An 11,710-nucleotide genomic window follows, 5' to 3' on the forward strand; every position below is an offset into this window, starting at 1 on the left:
GACCCATAAAAGAATCATGACGACGCAGAAACAAGATATTTTTGGCTCTGGCCCATGTTTCTTTAGACACCCGACACTGGATAGTTTTAATACGGATCACCTGACTATTGCGTGATATCTGCTGACGATAAAATTGTGCAAACCCGAGACAGGACCACGATTTGGCTGCAGTCCTCCTCAGCATCGAAAGCAAAATGCTCGCCCTTCTTGGAACGCTGTTTCTCGCGGTGCTCGTCAATGCTCAGAGACCTGAACCATGCGGTAAGTCTCGATTTCTAGATGCATTTATCCAGGGTTTTGGGGTATACGGTATACAGAGAGATTTTAAATCAGATATACGGTGTTTTGACGCCAAAATTGGGCCTTTAATGATACAAATTACACCTTGTTTTTCCAAATCTTGGTATTTCTCATGAATTTGAGGGAAAATTTTGGGTTTCATGGGTTTTTCTTTTCAGGTATATTGGTATACCACTATAAGCCCTACCCCACATGACCGACCCTGATTTATCAAGACACTTATCCAAATTCTTGTTTGCCGAGATTAAGATCAGATGTAAGCTAAATCAAACGTTTTACATACCTCGGCTAAAAAGGCTACAACCGTTTTCTTATATCTCTGGCGATCGTTTGCCCAAAAATCGACGATGCGGTCTGCATGAAAAATTTTGACGCGCAGAGAAGTTCCTTCGACCCGTTACGTAAGGACCCCGTAAGTCATCGAAATCAAACGACTGCACTGCAGTCATAAAAAATAATTTTTGCATCATCCGAAGACTTTTTCACCCACCTTTGTTTTCGTGGTCACCTTCAAGACTTTTTCTTCCAAACTTACGAATTATTGACAACTAAGTAACATATCAAGTAAACTGCGCAACAGTTACATAACTATCTTTCCATAGGTTTAAGCCATAAGTCCAAATATCCTCTCTCTTCTGTGCCATTGAATATAAACTTCGGCTGCGAGAAAGCTGGATATGTTTCAGAATAAAAAAAGTGCTTTGTATTTTCTCAGTTGTAATTTTTTTTTGGTACCTCTGCAAACTAGCGCGACATCGCTTTGGATCAAAATCGCAGATGGGCTATCAGAGAAATATTTCCGTGGTGCGTGCAAAGCCTCCTTACAAGTCACTTTCATCTGTCATAAACGTAAACGAACGGTTGAAAATGAAGTCTTCGTTCTCAGCTCATTCGATTATCTGTTTCGCCAACAACTACGAAAGGAAAACCTCGCAAACAAAAGTCGAAAAAAAGGGAAGAAGTGAGTTTCGTGCGGAAAACTAACGTAATATCCGTTCAGATGACAGATGTCTGTCAGGGCGCTCGGCTCGAGTTTCGTTCACCCTGATTTATGACTGTCAATAAAGAACGCTGATCGTCGGTTTTACTTTGAAGGCCGGCCATTGACGTCCGCCGTCCGAAGTGCTTGCTCAGGGGTCTTAAGCACTCGGCTAGACTGTTCACAGCCCTCTATTTTCTCGTATTTTTATTTGATCGTACTCGCGGATAGAATCGCGAGAGAACTGGACGCCAGCCCAAAACGCAAGACTTGACTGGGTAGGGATGGGTGCTCGCTTCGCTCGCAAACCCCACCCCCCACCCCCGCGTGCTTCGCGCTCGCTTCGCTCGCTTTTTCTTTCGCGTGCGTAAATAAAGAGGCTATGAACCGTCTAGCACTCAGCCAGCGTTGATGGACTTCCGCCATTCCCCCCAACTCCTTGGGGGAGGGAGGGACCAAGAGAGTTTTTAGCCACTGGCAATGAAAAAATGTTATTTCTTTGAAGTATTTTTTTAGTAGGACAGACGTGTATCAGTCTAGTAAGAGGCTTGTAACTACAGTTTACCATCAAATTCAGTGTTTCGGCATTTTGTTTTTTCATTCTTTTCATTAGGATTCTTTGATCTGTAATGGCCGTTTAAATTATAAAAAAGAACTACCTGAAAAATATACTTGAGCCCAGGATTCATCAGCTAGAGAGGGAGGTTTCGTAGAGATGGGAAGACATTTTAGCAGAACATTTAGGTACTGTTTCTGAGAATGTAGAACAATGACTAGACAAATGCACATCTCATAAAGAGGGTCGTACTGGGGTATTCCCGTGATGCGTGATTAGCTGATTTTATTTTCCGTGAAACGTGAATTTAGGAAATTATTCTTCGTGACTCGTGACCTGAAGGTTTTGCGTGACCCGTGAAGAACCTGAATTATTAACCGATATTCGTGATTTAGCCACTCTTTTCTACGTGATTTTGAGACGCAAGTCCTCCGCCGGAATGGTTAGAGTCGTCTATCGAGAGTGACTTAGGTATGCGATTTGCAATATGGAGCCTTGACTTAGCCATTCGCTATTCTGCTTTCTTTAAACACTGTTTCTAGTGTAAAGAACAGGTCATTAAAATGAGTATCTTAAGCCCTGGCCAAACGGACTCGCAAGTAAACGCAAGTTCTCAACTTGCGTCTACTTGCGACTCCGTTTGGCCAAGCCTTGCGTGCACTTGCGTTGACTTGCGATGACTTGCGCTCACTTTGGTCGAGATCAAATTTGCACGCGAGTCGACGCAAGTTTTTCACCGTGTGGCCACCCAACAAAAGTCGACGCAAGTTGAGAGGCGTCCATTAACCTTTTATTCACCAATGAAATACAGGATATGTCTGCCTTGAAATGGGTTTTATTGCGACTTGCTGGTACCTGCGAGGAAACTTGCGAGTCCGTTTAGCCACCCAACGTAACTCTCTACGCAAGTTCAACTTGCGGCTGCTTGCGATTACTTGCGAGTCCGTTTGACCAGGGCTTTACTTGCTTATTTTCGTGATTCGGTAAAACGAAATTTTTATATCTGTGATCCGTGATCCTCTACTTTTTCCGTTCGTTAACCATGCCAGAGACCCCCCTGTACGACCCTCCATAAACACAAATGTCTTCATACGAATTCAAAAGAATCATTTGTCCATTTTCAGAGACTCCTGCCGAGTGGCATGCACGCCAAATGACGGTGAGTTAGATTCCGAGAGTCAATTTATAAGTTCTCCTTACTAGTCTTTGTCCATTTTGAGCCATGTCAGTTGAAAATAAATAAGAGAATTTGCTTGCTCATCACAACCCTATTCTCATTGCATTAAGGAGGAATCCACCACAACTTCGAGTAACAAGCGGGCAAAAACTTTGTACCGAGATTACCTAGATTGTATTACAAACTTCTGTGCGACTGTTTAAAATATCTCCTCAGAAAAAAAAAATTTCCAACAACACCAAATGTCGAAAACAAATTTTGAAGTTCATATAAAAACACTTGAACGTACTGGTGAAATGAAACTGATGATGTAATTTTACCTGTGCTTGAACAATTGTTTTTGGTGTTATTTCAGGCAACTATTTCTATCTTTAGCTTTTAGAAAATGCAAAAGGGACTGTAATATACTTAAAGGTATTCTGGTACAAGATTTTTGTCCATTCAAAACTAAAATTGGTCGATTTCCTATCGGATAATTTTCGTCTTAATAGTATATTACTTATTTTGGGGCTAATAGGTGTGAAACTTGTTCAGGGAGGAAATTGTAACAGACCCAGTCCTAGCCCTGTATTAAGTCATTCCTCTTGACAAAAGTAATAAGCTAGCCTTAGATCTTGAAACCATGCGGGGGCCTTCATAGAGCAGTGTGTTTCGTGAGCGTCAGAGCCGAGCAGAAGACAGCTGTCTGTCCGGGTCTTAAATCGGGCTCGATGTTTGGTTCTGGTGCAACAAAAAAAATCACTCGCACATTCTGGTGCGAAATAGAGCAGAGGAAGAAGCAAGCTGCAGACCCGGCCCTACCGAAAATGTTTGGGATTCCTTCCGGGCAGGGTCGGAGTGGTGGGGGGGGGGGGGCGGGGGGGGGGCGTTTGAGGAAATTTTGACTTATTATTTAGGCATTTTCTCTGAGTATAATAGGATCCCTTCCACCACTCTTTTTTTCCGCCAAGGGTTAGAAATTCTGTGATAAGCTTTCCCTAGGTAATTTTTAAATAGACAAATGATTTCATGGGGTAACGATTATAAGGAGTTACTTGTTTCGCTTTAATTCCGAAAATGGATATTATATACTCATAATTATCATTTTACTATTTCCAGTTTGATCCGTCAAAGGATGTGGCTGTGTTTGCAAGGATATCATATGATGCTTATAATGAGAGACTTAGTATAGTGGAAGAGATTGACGAGAAAAAAGAGAAGAAGTTCTACGAGTACATTCTCCTCCATAGAGAGGTACAATGATAAGTAGAGCGCTTTCCGATTGAGTGTCGCAAAACGGAAAGGAAATTTAATAATCACACTGGCCAATCACAAAGGACGCAGAAATACAATTAATCAATCAAATCTCAAAGCAAATATATAGAGAGGTATTGCACGGCAGCCATGTTGCATGGTAGGAATAATAGATTCGTTTTCCTATGGGAAAAAATGTTCTTTCTAACGCAAAACATTTTCATTGTTCCTGCCATGCAACATGGCTGCCGTGCAAAACCTCCATACTATATGTAGCGGACCTGCAGCGCGGGAAAACGTATTCGAGTGAGTGATGACGATTGGTTTTGGTTTGATTGGATGAAAAAGTGATTGGATGAAAATCGTATTTTAAGGCAATCGTGTAGCGTTGAAATACAAACCCATTTGATTTTCCAACGCTCAAATGAAAACCGCTCAATTGGCACAACTTTTGCTGATAACCTTGGAGTACCTGGTAATAATTCTGTGTTAAAGCTTATTTAATTTCAAAGGTTTAAATTTAAACCCGTCCATAAACCCGTCCACGTGACATAAATACTCTTTCCCTTGGCAATTACTGACTAGCACCCAGTTGGTCCGTCTACGTTTTCACAAGTGGACTACTGTAGGGAATAAAATGTCATCACCGACAATTTCCCGATGGGATCCGATTTAAGCCTAGTGCAATTTCGCCATAGCGTATAGAAGCATCCCTTGGGACGCTCACATTCAAACCATAACAATAGTCAAAGTTTGATATGATTTATTAATTTATTAATTATTTATTATTCCTAAATTATTTTTTAATTTTTACTCCCTCAGCGCACCATGTACCAGATCGAATTAAGCATTAACAAGACTGGAAAGTGTGTCAAGAAAGACCTGGATGAACCCTTCCACAGGTTTGAGATACCGAGTAATGCAACATTTTATGGAGAAGCAACCATCGGTTCAAATGCTCTTCCTGGCCTGGGAGTGAACGTGGCTCTTTTTGGGGGAGAAATGGGAGACGGTAAGACCAGAGTGCAGCGCGCGCCAGCATTATTTTGTTTGTCAGTGTCATTTGATCGATGGCGATGACGAATCTCGTTGTAAATAATTTAATTTCAGATCGTTATTATGTGACGGTTACCGAGCCGGGTTGTGTTCCAGTTCATGAAAATGTGGTGTCCAAGAAGTATGGCTTCATTCACACCAGGTTGGTTCGCATGTTGTTCATGTCACTTTTTGCCAACGTGCCCCTGTAGTATATGACGTATAACCCTGTTAACAAAATTATGATGCTGGCCTTTTCAACACGCGAAAACAGCGAATATAACAAATTCCCGCGTATTTAAGCAAAATGTGCCGGTCTTTGTAGGAAACGGAGCATTTTAGGAAACCGCAAACAACGATAATTGAAGGTGTACGCGCTTATCTTTTGCAGTCTTTTCATGTATGAAACAATTTCAAATTCCTTTTGAGAAAAGGTGATAAAATTGAACGGAAAGATTTGAAGCCACTTCAAAGTTAATCGTTTTCCAGGTATATAATACCGGAATTTGCCAAAATAGAGTGAAAACCTTTTTTTTCGAATTCGTGTGAACGAAAATATGAAATAAATCTCATATATAAACCGTGGAAAAGTTGGGAGAAGGAACTTTTGTCCTCCCTATAAAACCCTCCCTGTACTCGCCTGCTTCACTAGTGAAATATATTGTTGTGGGTAAAATGCCCTGAAGTGTAAGGTTTGGAGCTCTGACAATTCATTTCAATCTGGATTGCAAAAATAGGTTACTGGTAGAATTTGATAAAAAGGAATGCTTTGTGAAGCTTAATAGCAGACGTTGAAGTATTCTGCAATTTCTTTCAGCTTTTTCGATGTGGAGCTTGGCGTGGATCCTGAAAGGTTTGTTCCTCCAAGTGAATGCGAGGAGTAGTAATCTGACAACATGTCGCCCATGCACAGCTTATTTCAGTCACCATGTATTAGTGATTAATTTTGTTCCAGAGCCCTCCGTTTTACTGGCCAGCAGTAATGGAGGAAAGGCTCTGTAAAGGGATTGATTTGTAGTTCATTGTTAAATAAACAAGCTGATGCAAGAACATTACATTTGTGGAGTTGTTTACCTTTACTGGTCAGAACTTTTTGGTGAAATTGGTCACTGCTGTAACTTTGCGCGGATTCATCAAGCTTGAACGTTCGTAGCCCACGAGCAGGCTCATGTTGGAGTACAAGCGCGCGGCGTAGCCGAGAGCGCGAATTACAGAGATCAAGGCAGGCTCACTTTCTTGGCACCTCTTTACCAGACTCCTTCCCACCGGATCGCTTTGCTCTTCACTCCTCGCGCGCTTGACTCCAAGGTGAGCCCTCTCGCAGGCTAGAACGTTCGGAGACCGTCGTTTAGTTTCTTTCGGTGGATCACTTTCCCTGCCGTTTATCGACATTTTTCGATAAAAAGAATAAATTTCTATTTATTAGGTGTTTTATTCTTGCCCGTAGCTTCATTGAATTCCGTACTTTTGAGCTCTTCGTTTAGCTATACGAAGATTTCAACTTTCAAATGTCTCATTCACGGTTAAGTCATATGAAAAGGTTGACAACATTTGGAGTTATTAACGCTACAGACCCATTTCCAAAATGTAGGACGAAGATTGTTTGCCTTTGTTTGACTCAACTTACATATCAACCCTGGAAATTGTTATTGTCATTGTTATTATTGCATTTCTGGCTCGAGAAACTCGTCTCATCGCAGTAAAAGTTGGGAATAATTGTATAATTTGAAGATTTTCGTGCGGACGTCCTTAGCAGATTTGCTCTCTGGGTGATTACTTTTTTCGTTGTTGGGGAGGGAGGATGAGTGGAAAGGGCGAAGAAAATCTCTAATGGTTAGAACGTGCTCAGCGCACTTGTTGAGAGCATTTTCTAAACTCGAGGCGTTAACATCAGCGCTGTTATGATTGTTTAGAACCGATTTTTCGTCCGAACGCTCGCTTCTGTTAGACCGCTTCTCTTTGGTACTCTCATCAGATATGACATGTACAAGTTCCTGTCGAATTTGAAACCCGCCTACTTTTCATGAGGGCGGAAAAGAATGTTGACAGGTTTCACTAAGAAAATAAAGGAATGAAAGTAAAACGAGAAATAACGCCTGTTCGCGGGCCATGTTTTGACTGTGTTGATAGGCAAACAATGTCAGATCTGCAAGACCAAGTTGTTCCAAGAAATTAAGTTAATCCTGCGTTAGCGTGACTTTTGATTCCAGTTTTACAACTAATCGATGAGATTTTCTAGTTTTTAATGTCGTCTAGTTTTCAAGTGGACTAATCTCAATCTACACCAAGCAAAAGCAGTGAAAAACACCTTAAGCACGCTTGAGCTTGTTTGTCCGCGCCCCGATGGCGTTAAATGTAAATCTGCTGTCTAAATTAGCTTGTGGACTTTGATTCTTGTTTGACCCCACCTTATCTCCCTACACATAAAATCAATTTTGTTCCAAGTGTAAGCTAAGAGGAAATCAGCCGCCAGGTTTAAACTCCTTCCGCAAGTCCCCTTCTGAGGGGGTGGGTGCAACCGTACATGACCCCATTGTCATCTATAGTGAGCGCCACGCCCAAGCCGATCGGTACAAATGCCTTCAAGTACTCCAACTCGGTCACGCCTTGCCCCATGTCACGCACCTCTTGTAGCACGTTCTCGGCCACTGAGAACTCTTCTATAGGAACGGCTTGGAAGAAGTCAGAAAAATCCGGCAACAGGAAGGTGGGAGACTCCATGGCTTCTTTGGGGTTCATGTCGCTATCCAAGAGATTCGTCACATACTGTGGAACCACGATGGGATACGACGAACCAACAACAGACAGCGCCATGACAGGTCGACGACCTTCAGATGATTCCTCACTCTTGAAAGCAATAGCAGGCTGTAGAGCTACCGGCAGCCTACCCCCAGGACTTGTCTGCTTGACGTAGGATTTAAATATGGCACCCGAATGCGGTAAGGCGATTCCTTGGACGAAAAGACCCGTCCCCCACATTTGGCTGTTGATAGTATGAATCATGGAGCAAACGTTTCCGTCCTTATCAGCTGCAACTATAGCATCTGACCCATGTATAAAGTCAGTTTCCTTTCCTCCGAGGAGTTTCCTTATCACGGCGTTGACTTCTGTCATCTTTTCAGGAGAGCCGATCTTCTCCCAAATGGCCTCAGTGGAACCAAAGGAGAGACGATCTGACAAATCAAGGTCTAAGCTCTCTTTTAAGATAGACAGCCCATTGGGGTTACCGTGCAAGAAAAATGAGACAAAGTAACTAAAGCGAGAGATAGAAGCGAGCCAGAAGAACTCTGTAGCATTAGTGAGGTAACTGGATCCACGTGTCTGACCGATTCCAGCCAATTCCATCAAACGTAACTTTTCCACCAGCTCAACTCCACCCCAGTCGTTCCCGGACGCGAACACTTCATATCCATTGTATGACGTGTTGACGGGAGTCTCCCACATAGGTTGATAGCGGCGCATGTCATCCAAAGTTATAAAGCCTTTTTTTTCTTGAATCAGTGATGTCATGACTTGGGCCCAGGTCCCGTTGTAGAAGTACCCCTTCGCATCGGTGGATACGTTCCTTATGAATTCAGCTAGCTCAGGTTGTTTGAACAGTTCTTTGTAGGCGTATGGTTTCCCGGTATCAGGGTTGGTAAAAATATTTTTACCTAGATATAAAATACAGTGATGTTATTTTCTGGCTGAATAAGCCACGTGACTAATATTTTATCAATACGGCGAGGAACCTCTGAACGTCAATACGAAACCATTACTCTCGGAGACCGTTTCACAGCAATTTATTATCGTCTTTGATCCGGAAAAGGAACTTTGTCCTTCTTTTTCTAAGGTTTAATTAGGGATGTTTCATTCTAACTGGTGATGTGGAAGCTGAATTTGGTTAAGCTCACACACACACATTGTCAATTTATTGAAGTCGAGTTCTACTGACCATGAAATGGCATCCTTAGCGAGTTATGATATACCAACTTTCTTTCGTACGTGGTTAATATTTGCTGTTGTTGTTGTTGTTGTTGTTGTAAAAAATGAATAAAAATACTTTAAAATGAACAAGAATCCTTGGTAAGTATTCTAGACCTGGCAGGTATAGATAAAAAGATTCTTCTAGCTACTATTATAATTATAATGAGGAGAACCGACGAGTTACCTGCTAATGGCTACCGTCTAAGTATTCAGGACCATTATATTTTGATGATCATTGCTGGATCTGAAAGGGTTAGTTATTTTTGGTAGATACAATGATTTAAGAGGCTGCAAATACCTTGAGTTGTTCTCAAAAGTGTTATGTCGTTGTAGTAAGCTTTGATGGAAGCTGCCATGCCGCTGGACAGTTTAAATCCGTTTTCTGCGAAGTATAACGCGGGCTCGAACAACGTCTTTAGAGGAAACTTCGCAAACTTGTTGGCCGCGTCTGCTACACCAGCAATGAATCCTGGGACGAGAACTGAAGCACCGTTATCACCGGAAGTGTGGACTTTAGGGATCTGGGACGGGTCTCCTTCTAAGGGAGTATTCCAGCCGCCATTAATGCTGTATACCCTATCGGAGGATTTCTCGTAGTAAAGGATTTGCGTGACACCAGCGTATGAAACGTAGGACCCAGTTGCCAGCGTGACCTCTGAAGTGAAAACACAACTGCGTAACTTTTCATGCGTTAATTCTTGGTTCACAAATTAAGATTCCCAAAAGTCATGAGTTATACTGTCATAAGACTTAATAGGCATTATGTTTTAGAAAACGAAAAAAAAGAAAAAAAAAGAAAAAATTAAAGAGCATAAGTATCTTTCAGCAATGGAGTAATAAAAGTAAAGAACTTGGCATTATTTTCTTTATATGCGAAGACGTATTCTCGCGTAAACAACGAAACACGCGTTTCTGTGATTTATTTTGTACTTCGACAAAACATGTCCGTTTTAACCAATGAGAGTACGGTATCCAAAGGAAAAAGGCAAAACGGCAAAAAGGCAACATACGTTTTATCAAACTTCACGATCACTGACCCGTCAGAGTAGATTCAGTTAGCGGAATAACGCCGCGTTCGAACTCTAACTTACGCCGAGTGTCTATGAAGAGCGTTTATCACAACCTCCATATGGTCCATATGGCAGGTCCTCGCGAACAGCGCTGAAGTAAATTATCCTTTCAGGCTTCATTTGTGACTCATTTATTGAAAGACTTTCAATTTTCGTGCAAACTGTTATTGTTTTAACAGCTGGTAGTAGGAATGGTACAGTAGTCAGGTAGTGTAAACAAATTTAGGCCAGCCTTTTACAATTGTATTTTTAGGCGCTGGTTTTAACTTTTAAAAGGTATGTTTAGGGGTGCGTGCGATTGAAAATAAAGACTCACGTGAGAAATGACAACATAAATTCTATTTTTCACATACTGTTTTAACTTCAGTTTAAGACTTCCCGATTATTACCAGAGGATGACTCTTAGGGTACGAAGGCGGGTATTTTGGCAGTGTCGCCTAATGTTGATTCTATCAACTTGAATACTGGATTTAAATTAGTAAAAGGCTGCAATTTAACGAAATAATGACCATAATGGATGTATGTAAATAGTCTCTCTGTAAAGAGTTTTCACCTGAAGGCTAAATTCTCTTGTCCCGTCCGAGCCAAATTCACGGGTAAAAAGAAAATCGCCATGGCCATCGCATCAACTAAATCAAGAAGAATCACTCCCTTGCAGCTCTAACTCAAAATTTCTCTTTTCCTCTCCCACCTCGATTCTCTACCAGTCTGACCCCATGCGAGCATCCAGTCCTGTATCAACAACGCTCTTCCATTACGCTTGTTTTCATACCTGTAAGGGCAGTCGCTAAACATGCGTCCATGGCGTTCCCGCCTTTCCTGAGCGCGTCCATTCCAGAATGCACAGCCAACGGCTCAGTCGTTCCCGCTACGATCCCTTGGCCGGCGCTGACCGCCAATGGCTTTGGTCGCTCAAACCGGTTGAGAGTCATTTTCTCCAGTCGTTCAAACTCTCCTTGAGGCCATGTTGCAGGGGACAAAGATGTGTCGCAGATTGCGGTCCGTGCAATCATCAGCACTGCAGACAACAATAAAGAAAGACCACGACGCATCGCTAAGAAAGAATAAAACTGGCTCGCAAGTCTGTTATTGTCACTATTCTATCTGCTTCCTTCAGCAAGACGGTCGATCTAACCCCGATTTACAAATGAGCAAGCTAAAACTGCCACGTATGATCACTTATCGTGGCGTGACTGACGTACGCGCTAAAGTAACCGAAGCGATATTGGATTAGTTCAGAAAAGCTGTCATGTTTCTCAAAGACGTCATTGTAGTGTCTTTGCGTAGCTGTGCAAAGACAGATCCATCAGCCAGGTCACCCTCTTTGCTAGAGTGAGGATTTTACTCGATGAGCGCCCTAAGGTCCTGAAAGCTCTGAGAGAATGTAAGGCAGC

General features: G+C 42.1%; 2 protein-coding genes across 2 annotated transcripts; one reads left to right on the plus strand and one right to left on the minus strand.

Annotated features, from left to right (window-relative positions):
- The first annotated feature begins 106 nt into the window (after positions 1 to 106).
- Positions 107 to 6,335, plus strand: LOC110043167 (mammalian ependymin-related protein 1-like). Its single transcript, XM_089291124.1, has 6 exons — positions 107 to 261; positions 2,960 to 2,994; positions 4,111 to 4,245; positions 5,068 to 5,257; positions 5,356 to 5,443; positions 6,098 to 6,335. Exons 1-6 carry the CDS (start codon positions 195 to 197, stop codon positions 6,162 to 6,164), a joined length of 582 nt encoding a protein of 193 aa, XP_089147250.1. The 5' UTR covers positions 107 to 194; the 3' UTR covers positions 6,165 to 6,335.
- A 1,035-nt stretch (positions 6,336 to 7,370) lies between these two features.
- LOC110043197 (uncharacterized) lies at positions 7,371 to 11,710 on the minus strand. The gene is made up of 3 exons (XM_020748634.2): positions 11,089 to 11,710; positions 9,545 to 9,901; positions 7,371 to 8,933 (listed from the first exon to the last, which is right to left on the minus strand). The coding sequence occupies exons 1-3, from the start codon at positions 11,366 to 11,368 to the stop codon at positions 7,756 to 7,758; spliced, it is 1,815 nt and encodes a 604-aa protein (XP_020604293.1). The 5' UTR covers positions 11,369 to 11,710; the 3' UTR covers positions 7,371 to 7,755.

This window comes from Orbicella faveolata, unplaced genomic scaffold, assembly GCF_042242905.1.
Source record: "Orbicella faveolata isolate gen_17 unplaced genomic scaffold, um_ofav_v1 contig_24, whole genome shotgun sequence".
NCBI lineage: Eukaryota > Metazoa > Cnidaria > Anthozoa > Scleractinia > Merulinidae > Orbicella > Orbicella faveolata.